The 18,391-nt window shown below is 37.5% G+C and overlaps 1 protein-coding gene across 1 annotated transcript in view; it reads left to right on the top strand.

Annotated features, from left to right (window-relative positions):
- Nucleotides 1–18,391, top strand: part of Flt1 (fms related receptor tyrosine kinase 1) — a 176,588-nt gene that overhangs the window by 24,474 nt on the left and 133,723 nt on the right. The window contains exons 3-4 of the mRNA XM_026388407.2: nucleotides 2,628–2,724; nucleotides 3,102–3,328. Coding sequence (XP_026244192.2) covers nucleotides 2,628–2,724; nucleotides 3,102–3,328 — 324 coding nt within the window. The remainder of the gene's footprint in view (nucleotides 1–2,627; nucleotides 2,725–3,101; nucleotides 3,329–18,391) is intronic.

The raw sequence follows: 18,391 nt of genomic DNA, 5'->3' as shown, positions 1-18,391 counted from the left end.
AGAATCACTGATTTTCAACTACTTTGCCTAGACTCATAAAGATGAGTAAAGTACAAAATGTGTTCCTTGGTATGTGAATGGACTGAATTGTTTTATGGGGTTATTTAATCAACCAATCAGATGTATGTGAATCTGATTTCAATTTAAATATGTTACTATGGAATCATTAATATGGAATCATTAATACTATCAGTAATTTGGTATCAGGACCTTAGCTATAAAAGTTACTTTATTTTCTTTCTTTTCTCTTTTGCAGTATTGGCAATGGAAACCAAGGGTACTCAACCACTGAGTTACATTCCCAGATCTTTTTATTTTTGAGACAGGATCTAACTCAGTTGCTGAGGCTGGCCTCGAATTTGTGATCCTCCCACCTCAGCCTCCCAAGTTGCTGGGATTACAGGTGTGAGACAGTGTGCCTGGCTAAAAGTTACTTTTAAATATCACCTTATTAGTAACATCAGAAAAGCATATAATGTTCAGTTAGCATCTTTCTTTGCAGTTAAACACCCAGCAAAATTGCCTCTATCAGAAGGGGGGCGTGAAGGGAGCAATTCCAACAGATTTAAGGACCAGTAGATATCTGCAACAAAGAATGTAGTAAGCCAGCCCATCAAGGACATAGCATTGAATTCACACCCCTCCCTGAGAAGTAGATCATGGGTTTTCCCATTTTATTCATATGGATACACAGCTGTAATCCCAGCAGATTAGGAGGCTGAGTCAGGAGGATCATAAATTCAAAGCCAGCCTAGTAATTCAGTAAAACCTTGTCTCTAAATAAAATACAAAATAGGGCTGGTGGTGTGGCTCTGTGGTTAAGTGCCCCTGAGTTCAATCCCTGGTACCAAAAAAGAAAAAAAAAAAAAAAGAAAAAAATACCAAATTAAGTAATGCAAAAGGTCTTACACTTAGTAAGTCGAAAACAAAACTTCAAATGCAGATCTTTTAACTAAGTCCAGTTTTTTTTGAGACAGAACCCAAAACATACAACAGAAAGCACAGCTGTGTGTGGTGTGGGAATTTGACACCTGAATCTCATCTCACAGATCTGTAACCCAACATGAAAATTTAGACGACCATTCATCTCAAGCTGCTACCTTAAGTTCCACTGTATAAAACCCATTTTTTAAATTTTTATTTTTTTAGTTATAGGTGGACACAATATCCTTATTTTATTTTTATGTGGTGCTGTGGATCAAACCCAGTGCCTCAACAATTCGAGGCAAACGCTATTCCTCTGAGCCACAATCCCAGCCCTATAAAACCCATTTTTAAAGTAAAAAAATTTGCCAAGATTTGTCCTAAATAGTTAAACTTCCAAGTCTGTCTTTCCTCCCTTCCTCTAACCCTTGTACTTGCCTAAATGTCACTAATTCTGGGTCCCTGGTTTCCTGCCTTAACCAGGTTTTGCAGTTGCCTCAGGAGGAGGAAGCAGAGGATGGAGAAGAAGGGAAAGCAGAGAGGGGCAGGAGGGATGAGGGGAAGGAGGAGGCAAGAGAGATTGTTGCTGACTTTATTCTGGATGGTCGACTAGAGTTTCAAGAGAAACTCAACCTCTGTAGGACCTTTGGCTCAAAGAATCATGACACCAGGAGAGTCCAAATGGAAGGTCACAGATCCGAAAGCACCTAGTTCCATCTCTTGGTTTATAGATACAAAAACTGGATCTAAAGAGAGAGAGGACTTGTCCAGGGTCACACAGCTAATTGCTAGAACAGATGTCATTATTGCACTGTATAAAGATGTACAAATCTTAAAGTACTTTTATACACTTTATTTCATTGCTTCACAACAGTCCCCTGAGATGTGCCTGTCAAATGTCACGTAAGTGAACAATTTCCTTTTTACTGTACCATTAGAGAAGTAACTTGTAGATTGCGTAAGAAAAACCAAATAGTTTCTAAAACTGACTTAGATCCTAAAATTAGTCTTACAAATGAGGAAACTACTTTGGAAAGAAAAATGTCTGGCCCCAAAAAGCATTGCTCAACTAATTACTAAAATTATTTAAATTATTACTAAAATTCAGGAAAAATCCTATATCTTTTAAAAAATTATTGGTTCTTATTATACATATTTATAGGGTAATGTGATAGTTTGATACCTATATATAATATATAATAATCCAACCAGAGTAGTTAGCATTTCCATCTCCTTAAATATTTTTTAAATGTTTAAAATTTACATATAATAATTGCATCAGTTTATGAGGTATATAGTATGATATCTCCTTTTTATGCAGAAAAAAAATACAGAAGCCTAGTCTAACTAACTAGATAACCCACATATACTTTGGATGACACTGACATTTAATCTTGAGAGTTTTAAATAAAATATTATGTATTTTTAATATGATTTCATTTTGAAACATAAATCAATTAACATTCTAGATATATGGGCTTTTGGATGATATAATGCTTAAGTTATTTAGTATAAAAGTATATATAATATTTATGAGTCAGACTTGGACTAGAAAGAATTTGTGAATTAAGAGAAACTTAAATTTAGTGTATCTTTGTGCATGTGTAAGTAAAGAGAAAAACTTACTTTATGAAACAATAACTTTAAAAAACAAGATGAGAAGGCAATTTGTAAATAATACAAGTAAAATTTTTGTTTTCCAGGGTCTAGTTCGGGTTCAAAATTAAAAGGTCCTGAGCTGAGTTTAAAAGGCACCCAGCACGTCATGCAAGCAGGCCAGACACTGTATCTCAAATGCAGGTAAGTGACTGTGCTGGTTTGGGAATAATCTACTTGTCCTTCCCAGGGCCCAACTCTTATTTCCCTGGTAGAATAGAGAGGTAGATTTTAGTGGTCTCCTGTGATCTGCAAAGTTCAAACCACCACGTCTCCAGCTTCATATGGAGGGGAAAGAATTATTCACTAGGGAAATGGGGCAATGATGCTCATTTTTGCAACTTTGTTCTCAGTATTGTTCAAAAGGTTTTTTTGAACATGCTTCTTTTCTATAAAGACGAAGATGACTACACTTAAGAGAAGACAGAATAGTGCTTGCCAATAAAATGAATGTTTAGGAACTGTTGCTGAGCCTTGGCCCCAGTCTTGATTGTGTTTTATTTTCTTATTTACAATTGCAGGGGGGACTCACCCCATTCATGGTCTTTGCCTAAAATTGTGAGTAAGGAAAGCAAAAGACTGAGCATAACTAAATCTGCCTGTGGAAAGAATGGCCAACAATTCTGCAGTACTCTGACCTTGAACATGGCTCAAGCAAACCACACTGGCTTCTACAGCTGCAAATATCTACCTATATCTAGTTCAAAGAAGAAGAAAGCAGAATCTACAATCTATATATTTATTAGTGGTAAGACTTCCATTCCTATGTTCTGTTTGCTATTGCTTGGCAGAGGGCTTTAAATCTACCCTGGTCCATTGGAAAAGTGCCTTTCCTAGAGAGTATCAAACAAATGGACCAGGAAAGAGATTACAGCCTAGTTGTAGAACTTAAGAGAATTCAGTTTTGCATAATGCATTTGAACAAGAATTTTTAAGGCCTAGTCAGTGAATTGTACACTCCATAAGATAAGAGACTCTTGTCTATTTGGCTCACCATTATACCCATAACATGTAGAAGTGTCTGAATGGATAATAAATGGTAAGATCTTAGTTCTATTTCTTAATTATTGAGAAGCCTAAAATAGGATATATGATTTTGGTACTTTAACACACTATATTGTCTTATATTTTAGAATCATAAATTTTTTTTTTCTAGGCTAGGGAAAGTAGCTCAATAGTAGAGCACATGCTTAGCATGTTTGAGGCCCTGGGTTTGATCCCAGCACAACACACACAGACACACACGTAGTTATTTTTCTTCTAAATTAATAAATGTAGTATTATTATTTTCTCTTAAACATTACAAAATTGGTTCCAGTTGACAATGGTTTATTATTTCATGTTCACTGAGCAAATATTATATAAGAACTGGCATACACCACTGAATAGTGAAAAGGACAAAAGGTAAAACTGAATCTCTCTCTCTTTCTTTTTCTTTCTTTTGGTGGATCTAGGGTTCAATCCAGGGCCTCACACATGATAGGCAAGTGCTCTACCACTGAGCTATATCCCCAGCCTGAAATGAATCATTTTTGGTTATAATTTCTATGATACTGTTTTTTCTGTCCTTAGAGAATGAGCAAATGAAGTAATAATATTCAAAGGGAAGAAATGAAAAAATTTTAAGGAAGTATACATTGAAAACAGAATTGGATCCCTGAGAAAGAATATAAAAGTGCCCTGTTGTGTTTCTCTTTGTTTAATCCAGTCAATTTCCAAAATCATTGAGGGGGATCTAGAGACCATAAAGCAAAATTGGTAGACACCTCAGGCACAAAATTAAGTTTAAAAAGTACATATGGTGGGTCTTCCTCCTCATGAACTAAAGAACAGGATATTTGCTTAGTAGGCAATATAGTAGATTTAACATCTTGGTGCGATTCTTGTTTAATTTTTGAAATAAGGTAACTAGACAATGTTTTACTCATACATAATCTCTAACTCTCCAGATTTAGTATTAGTCTTAGGAGACTGAACAGTTTCATGATATTGACAGTTACCTCTTTAGCTACTATCAGCCTGATGTTGACTGAGCCAGTGTTATATCCCTATTCTTCAAACTGTTCTGACCTGTACTTTTCCTGGGTAGCTAACTGTAAGGACTACACATCCTAGCGGTTTGCCACTGTAGGGATGCATCAGCCTACTTACACATAGAGTAGGCTGCAGACAGGGACCTGGGTATAGAAAGTCAGCACACGTCTGTGGGAGGGAAAAGGGCAGAAAATGGAGCAGAGTTGGAGATGGTACAGAATGAAGAATAGAGACTTTGAGAGAGGCAATTTTGCAGCTCAGAGGGAAAGAAGACACAATGCCTGATAGTGGTGGTGGTGGTGGGGGGGAATTATACTTGGCCATCTGTTTTCTTTTTCTGGTTCCAGAGTGTATTATTATATTTTTTTCCAGTGCTTGAATAGAAAAGAAAGCACTTTGCAGTGCTTCCTAGAGACTCCTATCTCTTTGGAGGAGTGGGACTTTAATACTAAAATTCGCATAAACTTTTCTCCTGTGGGTTTATCAGAGTCTGACTTGCAATTCAGACACACAAATAAATAAAGGAAGACCTTAATGTGTCTTCTAAAAACAACATTCAGTTATTCTCCCTTTAATTCCTACAGAAACAGGGAGTACATGATTTACTCCAATCCCCTTCTATGTCGGAACAGATATGTAGCTACTTAGAATTATTTACACTACCCAACGGAGCAGATCTGGCAGATAATCATGACTTTGAGTGTTAAATCAATTGTTAATCTAAGCCTCATGAAGGCAGATCTGTGTCTGTCTGATGACTCTTCTTATCTGTAATGTGCCTCCCCAGGATGGTGCTTGACAAATGGCAAAAACTCAGTATTTGTAAAATGAATGAATGAACTGGTTAATAGGTGCTTGTGGAATACTATGTTAAAATTGATATTGAGGCTAAATTCCAGGTCGAGTACAAGGAGTGCCATGAGATTGGAGAGTTGTGGCCATTATTTCATGGACTCACAGCCTCTGCTCTCCTGTAACAGTAGCATCAGGTTACAAGTTCCAATATCTCAAAACTCTGCACAATTTGTTAGACTTTAGGAAATTGTCTATTTCAAAGACTCTTTTAGGAGAAGAAAGAATTGTGAAATGCAGAGTGTTTCATAGGCATTTCTTGTGAAATACATACAAATACAGTCCATAGTAAGAATATTATGAGATCACTGGAAAATTGTAAAGGAGGTATCATGAGATTGATCATTTTTAAATAGCACTAATACTAAAAGATGTTTGGCTAATAATGGTAGTCACAGAGGAGCATCCTGAATCTTACTTGCTTACTAATTAATCAACAAATATTTAGGGAACATGCTATGTGCCTATAGCTGTCCTCCTATGAGAAGTGACACCTATTTTGTTATCTTTTTCCTGGCAGAATGTTATTAGTCTCATAATCATACCTTATAAAAGTCCAAAGTAGCTGTGATATAATTCTTTAAACAATTATAATGTTTCCAAATCGCCCAACATTTTATGTATTTCTGTATTTATTATTTTATTAATTCCCTTTTGGAGCAAATTTGGTCTTCTGCTTTCATTTTTATCAAACACTTCTATTACAGGTTTATTTTAGTTCAGGGGCACAAAACTTGGTCTCTGCTGACTCAGAGGATTATCTCTGGGATTAATATAACTCCAACCATTTTTTGATTACTCACTAGATACACAGCTGTGATTCCTCACTAAATACAAACTGGCTATCATGTATTTATTGTTGAATATTTACTTCAGAACATGTTGTTCTGTTTGAAGGATTTCTTATCCCTGAAAAGCATCTGCAGATGTGTTGACATTCATTTTAGTTTTTAAAAAGAGGGGAAACCATCTTTTGATATCTTCTGAAAAAGCAAACCTGTAGTCTATAGTATTTTTTGGTTTTTGTTTTTGTTTTGGGGGTATTAGGGATTGAACTCAGGGGCACTCGACCACTAAGCCACATCCCCAGCCCAATTTTGTATTTTTATTTAGAGACAGGGTCTGACTGAGTTGCTTAGCACCTCACCATTGCTGAGGCTGGTTTTGAACTCACAATCCTCCTGTCTCCGCCTCCCGAGCCACTGGGAATACAGGCGTGCTCTACTGCACCTGGTTCTATAGATGAGAAAAAGAATCTGCAGTATATAGCTTTGTTTACGTATCACCAGATCCAATGTATGAGTTATGAACAAACTAATATTTTAGATGTTGATTGCCTGTTATGTAATAGGCATAGTTCCCATCTGAGTCTCATATAGATATAAGTTTTTCTGCATATTAAAGAGAAACTAATACTCTCACTTTATCCACCAATCCTCTGATATATCAATTTAATTACTCAAGTGATTATATATTTAACTACTTGAATTTATTACTAAATTGTCTGGTTAAATTAAAATTAATGAACTTCTTACACTAATATAGCTTCTTACATTTGTTCCATTCCTCTTCACTTAAACAATCGGTTTTGTTTATATCATGCCATTTATCCCTCACCAGGATCTACTCAGGGCTCTTGGTTCTTTACTTGTAAAAACCAAGGCTCTGTGGGGAACAGTGAAAAAGTACTGACTACAAGATCAGGTGCTCCGATTTCCCTTCCGAGTCTCAGTGGCCACAAGAGATGGAAAGGGGCAAGACCAAAGCAAGGGGACCAGTAGGACAGATGTCGGCCCCTATTTACTTCATGACTTTTGGGGAGGGAGAGAGTTGATAGGCTTGTGGGATCCAGCCAGCAGGTGAGTGAAGGACAGTGAAGAGTCAAGTGACACTCAATTTCTGGTAGGGGTTGTATGGCCAGATGGAGCTTTACCCTACTAAATGACGATGATGTGAAGACATCATCACACTGGCATCCTCCCTATACACCCTTGGAGTGGTCTAGGCACTGAAATGAGCATAGCTGAAAAATTGAACCCCCTCCCCCAGTAATTACAGCTATAAAATTCTGAGTTATAAAGAAAAGGGAAAAAACCACCACCACCACCACCATTGATTTGTTGCATATTTCAGAGGATTTCTGGAGAAATGGTGAATTTACACATAAGATATTGTCTTTGGGACAACCTTTTCAAAAAAAGGGTTTTGTTAAAATTATTATTATATGAGTTGTGACTGGCAAGTAAGAAAAATGACCAGAAATGTTTTAAAATGGCATCTTTAAATGATTTAGTACTGTGAGTGTGTCTAATTCAGTGAGCAAGACCTTAAACTTTGCATGTTGAGCTCCCCACACTGTGAAGTTAGCCTATATCCCTCCCTTCTCCAGCCTTGAGCCTTTTGGGGGGCTACTTAAATATTTTCTCTTGGAAAATTATAATTGCAAAGTGAGAAAAAATGGGGTGAAGCTATGGTTAGGTGGCCATCTCTAGTTCTTTGCTGTGAAAGAAACACACTGCTTTTCCTCTGTATCTCTTCTTGACTATGTTTCTCTCTGAGTTCATTAAAGTAAATGGGCTATAGTATGTTCATGAGTTTTTTCCTTCCAATTGTTTTCTCATATGCATAAAACTGATGAGCTCTGCATAATAGCCCAACTTAAGACATAAAAAATTATCAGACACATTGGATCAATAACTGAATAGTAGTAGAACTTCTAACAACATATATTTTTAGAAAGAGAAATAATTATGCCTTTATATAAATGTATTTAGTTGTGAAAAAGCTCTTTCTGGCTAGGGGACCCTGAGCAAGTAAAAATCTTAATAGTACAGATGTTCTGAGAAGCATTCAGTACACTCATTTGTATAGCAACTTTTCTTAAAATTTTTCTTAAGAGCTTTTACATAATTATTTCTGAGAGAAGCTGAGTTGGCATTGCCTGCATGTTATAGAAGAGAAACATTCTCAGACACTTGCACAGGAGAGACAGAGTTCCTAAAGTTGTCACTTGTCAGGATGGGGATCCAGGTCAGATCCCTAAGTTTAGGCTATTTCCCCTACATTGGACTTTCAGCTCTTGACCTCAAACTATGACCCAATTATTATCATCTTTGAAAACATATAGTTATTACATTTTTAAAAATCTCAATTTAATTTTTTTCTTTCTGTTTTGAGTAATGATAGGGGTATGGCTGGATTTCAGTATGTTTCCCAGTGACAGACCTTAGAGAGGCAAATCCTGATTCTGAAGAACTTTGTATGGTGGCCTGATGGGAAAAAGACTTGTTTTGGCATCTGCTTCCTGCACTCTGTCTCACTGCTATATTCTAGCTCACACAACATGGGAAAAAGACACAACTCTATCTACAAAGTTGAGCAGGGCTTTTTAAAATGTGTATCCCAAGCTAGGCACAGTGATGCATGCCTGTAATCCCAGCAGCTCGGGAGGCTGAGGCAGAAGGACTGTGACTTCAAAGGCAGCCTCAGCAAAAGCAAGGTGCTAAACAACTCAAGAGATCCTGTCTATAAATAAAATACAAAATAGGCCTGGGGATGTGGCTCAGTGGTTGAGTGCCCCCAAGTTCAATCACCAGTACCCGCCCCCTCCCTAAAAAAGTTAAAATATGCACAGTTAAAAGTTAAAATGTGCATAAAATTCAGTTATTGACCCAATGTGTCTGCTAATTTTTACGTCTTAAATTGGCCCATCAGTCGGCTGTGCAATCAAATTCGTGAGTAGCAACCAGCATTAAAAACACAGAGACTTGGGCTGGGGATGTGGCTCAAGCGGTAGCGCGCTCGCCTGGCATGCATGCGGCCCAGGTTCGATCCTCAGCACCACATACAAAAAAGATGTTGTGTCCGCCGAGAACTAAAAATAAATATTAAAAAATTCTCTCTCTCTCTCTCTCCTCTCTCACTCTCTAAAAAAAAAAAAAAACACAGAGACTAAATTGGAAAATATCCATGTATACTGCAGATAGTAAGGATAAGTTTTGTTTAGTAAAAATAATCGTTTCCACTATATCCATATATATTCTCTCTCTCTCTCTCTCTCTCTCTCTCTCTCTCTCTCTCTCTCTCTCACACACACACACACACACACACACACACACACACAAATGTACAGTTCATAGGTATATGTGTCCATGCATGTGTGTATGTGCTTAACGGACCTGATGTAAAAACATATTTCTCATTATAATAAGTTTTAAAGTGAGAAGGTAGGCTTTATTTGTGCTTTATATATAGGAAAGCAGTGCCAATTGAAAACACTTTTTTGGGGGGGCGGGGCACAGGACTACTGAAACAGAAGTCTAGAAAAAACTTAGTAGTAGATATTAGAATAAATATCCACACTAAAAGTAAAGAATAGTCCCTGTCCTTTAGTTGATGTGAGCCACTATGTGCTACTGTATAAAATACTCACTCCATTCCTAAAGTGGATTTTACCACAAGAGCCTTTGACCCAGGGTTTCTATGGGCAGAAACAGTCTGTCTACAGAATCTGGTAACATATCTGTTATGTGCAAAGCCCTATGGGGGAGACACAAAAAAGCAAAGATGTAGAATCCTGTAATTTTGAAATTCCTCAGTTACTTTCTACAACTATAACTCACATTTTTAAGAATATTTTTTAAAAACACAGGTTTTATGTTTTTAAGAGAATAACTACTCTTCAAACATGGGTCTCTGTGAAGAATGAAGAAGACTCCTCCTAGACCTTAACAAGGACCCCTCTTAGTATTGTATGGAGCATGGACACTCTGTCACAACATTGCTTTCCTTTAGATTTCTTCCCAGATTTTCCACAATTGGGTACACATAGGAGGTGCTCAGTAAGTACTGTCTGATGATGGGAAGGTTGCATAGCTGGTGTGTGTCACCCAATTTGCTGTGTGGGTATGGCAAGTGGGACCCCCCCCCCAAAATGGCCAACATAACAATCAGGGACATCAGTGGTAAAACTAGCAATTGTAGACTGACTCACAGAGACTCTCTGTGTCCACTTCCCCCTGTAATGATCAAATGACTCTTCTAAGGTCCTCTGATGTAAGCTCTTCATCCTAAGCAGGTAGTGATGCTTGCAATGTAGAAGTCATGATAGGCAGCAAGGGCATGGCATGGCTGAACAGGGTGTCAAAGCCTCTAAGGAATTTCAGTGGGATCATTTTTATTTTTGTGAGAGAAACTTTAAGTTTCTATTCATCAAAATCTTCCTCCAAGAGAAAATAGACTAAAACAGTTTATGTTCTGTAGGAAGAAAACAATCAAGATACCAACTTTAAAAAATAAATAAAAAGAACACTTGGCCATCCTACTTGGGTGAATTCTTTAGATCTGGATTTTTTCGGAAATCTATGACAATTACCTGTTATTGCTTGGCTAATGTCTAGAGTATTCTGGTTTTAGATTTTAGTTTTCAACATGTACTCATCTCCCCTTCCCCACAACAATCTATCCTTTCCTTATTCCTTGCAACTCTCCCTAAACTTGGCTTCTTCCACTTATTTCTTGATACTTGTTTTTCTTCTAGTACAGGTCTTCCTGTATGAGTTAGTTTTCAAGTCCCAGGGATTATCTATGGTTTCTACCATAGTAGTCACTTGAGGCCCTGTATCTCCAAGAAGCAGGGAATGTAGACAGGCTGGGTAACGGATCCTGTTTTTCTCCTCACGTTCTTACCTGTGCATTTGCTCAAGAGACAGATGAGTACATTGGAGTGAACAAAGTCTGGACTCTCAGCCTCTGACCACACTTCTGAAACCCAGGTGGCTTTCCCAACACGGTAGCAGGCTGATTTGCACTTACAGAATTCTTCTTCAAATGATCTTCTACTAGAAATCTCTAGGAATTTTCTGGTTTATCTGTATACAACTTCATCAAAAACCTAGTATAAGGTCAGGTTTTGCTGGATTTTCTTTGTCCCCCATTTTTTTGAAATTGTGAAAGAGGAGAATACAAATATGTCTGAGGTTTAACATGTGCATTGAATGTTGTTTGGGACCACAGTTTTTTCCTTGGGAAAGAGACTGCACTATATTCTGGCTATGTGCTCCCTCTAATACTGAAGCATTCTATCCATCACAGCTGATTAGGACCACATGGCAAGAGTTTAGAGCAGAGTAACTTAATTCTTAACCATTTTCCTTTCCAGTACATGAAAATTTGATGGAAGACATTCTTGATATCTTTAAGCCCTGCCATTTCACATTTCCCTTCCAGAAACGTTTCTGTATTGAACACCAAGGGACCTCAATTCTAGTATGGAAACAAATGTAATTAGGATGGAAGCCACTAATAGTGGGTTTGTTGGCAGTGAGACCTGTTGCATTTTCTTTCCTTAGCCCCTACCCCAGATCTTGTGTTCACTTGGTATGTTCTTAGGAATGTCATCCTCAGCACTTGATACTACCAGTCAAATGTTCAGGCCATTCCCTTACAAATGAGAGCAATTCCTAGTGCTCCCTAGGCTTCATAATAGGAAATTTTGGCATGCCAGTTCTGTAGAGCCACATGGCTGAGCCTTGCTAGAAAAAACACAATTGTATATCAGTAGGCATTTAGTAGAACTACACAAATACTCAAAAATAATCAGAATGAACATAATTTGAATAAGCCACTTGGATACAATCTAAGACTCTGAAAAGTTGATGACTAGGATGGAATTATGAAATCTCAAAATGGTAGTGAAGTCCAAAAGCAATAAAATTCACCATATGCTCTCATTTCCCCCCAAAAAGAAGTGTGAAAAACAGTGGATCAAAACTTTATTATAGTTTTGAGGATTTATAAAAATATCCAAGTATATCGTTTTAAAAAATGAGGAAGGGACTTTTTCAGAAGAAATCCCCTGAAGCTGAAAAGCCTTTGAGTTTCTGACATTTTATAACTTTGATAATGATAATTAAATGCCGTTCTGCCTAGAGAGGTAGAGGTAATCTGTTTCGATTTGTATGGTCCTTGCAGTTCTGATACACTTCAATTTTCCCTTATTATTTAAAATATTTATTGTTCTGTCACTTGGAGCCTTTTGCTGAGTTACTCTGACAGTCATTGTGACTAACTGTGCTATTCAAAATCTGTGGTTTACTAAAACAGTAAATGCCCCTCCCATCCTTCCTTCCTTCATCAAATATCAATTAATAAGCTATAGTTGAAACAACATGACCTGGGCTTCATGATACTTTCCAGGTCTTTGACTTTGGAAAATTTGCACAAGAATAATGGCTAATATTTAAGTAGATTTTATTCTCTGTGAAGTACCATCCTAAACACTTTACACATGTGAACAAATTTCATCCTCACAACAACCCAATGAAATTGCACTGTCATGTTTTTAATGATGTGTGTGTCTGTATGTGTAAGTATATATATAAAATGAATATTTTTAAAAATTACTTTTTTCATAGCTCAGTTGCAGGTTCATAGAAAAGTCAAGAGGAAGGTACAGAGATATTCCCTATACTCACATGCACCAGCACCAACTCCCCATTATCAATGTCCCCCACTAATATGGTATATTTCTTATAAATGGTGAGGCTACATTGAGACAAGTTAATCACCAAAGTTTATAGTTTACATTAGGGTTCACTCTTGGTGATGTACATTCAATGAATTTAGACAAATGCAGAATGACATGTATCCATCATTGTAGTATCATACATATTGTTTCCACTGCCCTAAAAATCCTCTGTGCTTCACCTAGTCATCTCTTCCCCCAACCTTTATCCTTATCCAGGGCAAACACTGATCTTCTTTTTTACTGTTTCCATAATTTGGCTTTTTCCAGAATTCATATGGTTGGAATCATACAGTATATATCCATTCCAGATTGGCTTCTTTTGTTTAGTAATATGCATTTAAGTTTCCTCCATGTCTTTTCATGGCTTGATAGATCTGTTGGTGCTAAATAATATTTTATTGTCTAGATGTACTACAGTTTATTTAACATTCATCTAGTGAAGGACACTTGGTTGCTTCCAAATCTTCGCAATTATGAATAAATCTGCTAAAAACATATCCATGCACAGGTTTTGTGTATATAAGTTTTCAACTCCTTGGGTTAAATACCAAGGAGCATGATTGCTGGATTATAAGATTGTGTCTAGTTTTGTAAGAAATTACAAACTGTCCTTCAAAGTAGCTGGACCATTTTACCTTCCCATTAGCAGTAACAGTTCAGATTTTGGCTATTCTACATACATATGTAATGGTATCTCATTACATTTCCCTGATGACATGATATGAACACCTTTTCATATGCTAATTTGCCATCAATACATCTTCTTTGGTAAAATGTTTGTTTAGATCTTTGGCCTATTTTTAAATATATTTATTTTCTTATTGTTGAGTTTTAAGGGTTCTTTGTATATTTAGAATAACTGTCAGCTGTCTTTTGCAAATATTTTCTCCCAATCTGTGGCTTGTCTTCTTATTCTCTTGCTATTGTGTTTGATGGAGCAAAAGCTTTTGATTTTAATGAGTCCCTCTTATCAATTCATTCTTTCATGGATTATGACTTTGATGTTTTACCTAAAAACTAATTGCCATACCTATGGTTATCTAGTTTTTCTCTTATGTTCTGGGAGTTGTATAATTTTGCATTTTATATCTAGGTCTAGGATCCTTTTTGAGTTAATTTTTAAGAAGAGTGTAAGGTCTGTGCCTATGGGGTTTTGTTTGTTTGTTTGTTTTTGTTTTGTTTGCACATAGATGTCCCATTGTTCTAGCATCGTTTGTTGAAAATACTATTTTTGCCCGTTGATTTGCCTTTGTTCCTTTGTCAAAAATTAGTTGACTGTATTTATGTGGATCTATCCTATTTCACTGATCTATTTGTCTATTTTTTTTCCTGATACCACACTGTAGTGATTACTGTAGCTTTATAGTTAGTCTTGAATCGAACTAAATTTTAGTTAGTCCTCCAACTTTGTTCTCTTTAGATAATGTGTTGGCTATGCTGGGTCTCTTGATTCCTCATATAAACTTTAAAATCAGTTTGTCAATAGCCACAAAATAATCTCTGAGATTTTAACTGAGATTGCATGGAATCTAAAAATTGAACTGTGAAGAGCTGACACTTTGATAATATTGAGTCTTCTTATGTATGAACCTGGACCATCCCTCCATCTATTTAACTTTTTGGTTTTACTCCTATTAGTTTCCTATATTCCTCATACATATAGATTCTTGATATATATTTTATTAAGTTTGTGCCTAATTATTTCATTTGGTGAATGCTAAAGTAAATAGTATTGTTTTTAATTTCAAACTCTTTTTCATTGTTGGTTAATAGGAAAGCAGCTGACTTTATTATTAACATTGATTGTACAGATTATCAGAACTCACTGTGTTATTTCCATACATGCATACATTGTGCACTGATCATGTTCATCCACCCTCCTTCTATCCTCAAGCCCCTCTCCCTTCCTTCTCCTCCCCCGGCACACCTCCCAGTCCCTAGAAGTCCCTCATAATTTCTCTTTTCCACCCTCCCAGCATTTGACTTTTTTATATTAACTCTGTATCCTGAAACCTTATTATATTCACATATTATATCCAGAAATTTTTGTTATTGTTTTTTTTTTAGATTTTCTATACAGATGATCATGTCATCTGCAAACAAAAACATTTTTCCTTTCCTATCTTCCTACTTTTATTTCCTTTTCTTATCTTACTATATAGGACTTCCAATATGATGTTGAAAAGGAGTAGAGAGGGGAGATCCTTGCCTTGTTCCTCACCTTAATGGGAAGCATTACCGTATTCATCTGTGTCACACAAGGTTAAGTAACTTGCCTAAGGTCATATTAACTAAAAACTTTATCACTTTCTCTCACCACAGAGAAAGTGACAAAGTTTTTGCCCTTAACCACCTCTCATAGTCAGGAGTTCATATATATAAAACATTTGGAACTGTTTGCTCACTATATGTGTTTATTACTATTACTGTTATTAGCATCTTTTGAGGCTTATTTTCTTCATCTGTAAAATGAGGTTAGGATCACTATCAGAAAGTTGTTAGGAGACCCTCAGCTTTCAAGAAGCTTATAATTTGATAGCAGAGCATTATGGGAAAAGAGCAGTACAAGTGGTTGCTCTCCTGGGAAACTCCCTACCTGGTTCCACTCCTCCCCACAGGTCTTCTATATCAACTGGCTCCTACTCATTTTTCAGGCCTGAAATTAAACAGCAGCCTTTCTGGAAGCTGCCCCAGGCTCCTCCAAATAGGAGGGGTGCTTCTGCTGACCGTCTCCTTTCACACAGAACTCATCTCTCACCAGCTTTGCTTGGATCAGAATTCAATCTATTTTGCTTACCATGATAGCCCCAGGACTCAGCACAGGGTCTGGCACATAGAACCTTTAAATGTTTGTTAAGTGAGAGAAAGGAACATGGGATTTTAAGTTTATATTAGTTTTGCCTGGCTTTCTTGACTTTGAAGAGGAAATTGAGGGAACAGTGAGAAAATGACCCCAATCTGGAAGCCGAAAAAATGTCCAACAGACTAGAACAGTGAACTGTGATTAGCAAAATGCGATTCGACAGGAATAGATATAAAGGCCTATATTTGGCTGGCAAAACTCACTAACTCTTCTTGTTCTATGTGGGGTAACTTGTGGCCTAGACAGCACATCTGCGAAAGATTTCAGGCTTTCAGATGACTCAGCATTCATGGAGAGAATGAATCCAACTGTGGGATGCATTAATAAACATATAGTGTCCAGAATAAAGGTGGTACCAATATAATTGTTTAGTTTACACCTCAAGAGAAACACTGAACATAGGATTTCCAAAGCAAATTATTTAACTTCTTTATATTACATCATCTGTAAAATGGGTACCTTCCTCATAGGTTATGGGCATTAAATAACTTCACAAGTTTATTTTCATGGCAAGGAATGACTAAAGGGATTGAAACGTTTAATCTAAAAAAGTAAAGAAGTGGTTATAAAAATAGGAGATGGGAGTGTGATGTTTTCCTTCCAAGTGAAAAAGAAATTAAACTTTATCCTTATGATCCTGGGCGGCAGAACAGCTATCTAAGAACAAAAGAAGTCAAGAAGGCAGCTTGACATGAGGAAACACTTTTTAACACCTAAAGCTATCTAAACATGGAATGAACTGTCTTGGGAAAGAGGGAGTCCCCAAAGTATGTAGGAAATTTAGCACAGGAAAGGTGCTTGCTTGGTGGGACTGGATGAGATGATGTCTCAGAACCTTTCCATGTTGGGATTCTTTAAGTACTCAGTGTATGTCAATATTATTTACTGATTTCTGGCTCAGGTTCATTTCAAAACAATCCAATGAGATAAACGCTCTCATCAGTCTTTTTCAAAATGTTGGAGGCATTCGATATGATGTTCAAGGTTGCATACTTCATAAATTATCTAATCAAGCTTTGGGCTCAGGACTGGTTGCCTCTGAAGCCCCTGGTCTCCAACCTGCCTTGCCTGGGCTTCCACCCCAACTTCCTTGCACTTTCATGTGCAGTACAGGATTGCAAACTGGAAGTAGGCATGTCAGATTCAGGCCAGACTGGCAGGCACAGCACATTTGGCTGCCAATACTTAAAATTGGAAGAGTTAAGAATCTGATTCCCTGCTTATTTTATGAACTGGAAACTCTAGCCACATTGGCCCGTATTCCCACTTTGCAATTAATGACTGTAGTGAGCAAGAGCTCCCCTTTTCAGACCTACTCCTCACATACTAAACTGCCACCAATACCAATCCTACTGTCTTCCCTTCAGTTCCTCCACTCATTTTCCTTCTTTGCCTGGCCCCAGAGGGACATCAGTATAGAATACTCCATACCTAGTGTGAACATTTCAAATGAGTTCAAACAAATCATGTTTGGGGAACAGAACAGTACCTGTCCTATGTTCTAGATGAGGAAGCTGAGGCCCAGAGAGTCCCCCAGTGGCAGAGGTCATCAGCATAACACCTCCATGAACTCTGGCTCCCAACTTCCCCTGCTTATGAGCAGGAAGTAGGGGCTGTCCTGATGGAATTCATGGAGGCTCTTCTCCAGGAGACCCAGTGTCCCAACGAGAAACTCTGACAAAACCTCCCCTGCCCTTGAGAGAGGAGGTCCTCTCTAATCTCCATGAACCAACCAGGGCTGGTGCTCATTTGGCTGTTAGTTCTGAGGTGGTCATCACAAAGTCTCTCCTAGAGGCCCCAAAACCTTAGAGCAGAGAGCTAAGAAGGGATCCTGTGACTCAAGCTCAGTTCAAATCGTGGAACTTATCAGTCTATTTTTTCACATTGCTAGGTTCTGTCAGGAAGTTTCATGTTACCTCTGTCTTGGGGCCATCACTTCTCTCCCACTAGGTGTGGACAATTGAAGGTGTAATTGTTCCCAAGATATTCAGGAAGAGCAGGGTCAGATTTTGGTGTGGTGGATATAGTCTGGTCCAGGATTAGAAAACCCAAATTCAGGTTTGGCTAGGCCATCACTAGTCTTCCTGTGCTGTGGAAGGTCTCTCCTCTCTGGTACTCATGACATGCAGTCTTCAGATATCCTAAAAGTCCCTTATTCTTATTTTATGACTCAGAGGAATCATAGAACTTGGAACATGACCAAAAATCTTGCCAGTAGAAGAGTTATAGCAGTTTATTACAGATGCTTGTTTTTCCTTTCCTTCCTCCTTTGTTTCATTTTCCTTCCTCCCTTTCTTTTTCATTCTTTCCTTCCTCACTCTCCTTTCTTCCTCTCCTCTCTCTAATGCCTAAACTGACGAAGTTGGAAGATCTGACTGAGGTCAGTCATCTGGAGAGAAGGACACAGAAATCTACCAACTGTGGTTTGTGTGAATACCTGAGGGGCACAGAAAACCAGGGACTTTCTTGACCTGACAGTTTATCAAACTTACCATCTATCCAGCATTTCACTCTCACTAAAACCTTCAAGTGAC

The sequence above is a fragment of the Urocitellus parryii genome, chromosome 2 (assembly GCF_045843805.1).
Source record: "Urocitellus parryii isolate mUroPar1 chromosome 2, mUroPar1.hap1, whole genome shotgun sequence".
Lineage (NCBI taxonomy): Eukaryota > Metazoa > Chordata > Mammalia > Rodentia > Sciuridae > Urocitellus > Urocitellus parryii.
Note: the sequence above shows the minus strand (reverse complement) of the source record. Positions and strands in the feature narration are given on the sequence as shown.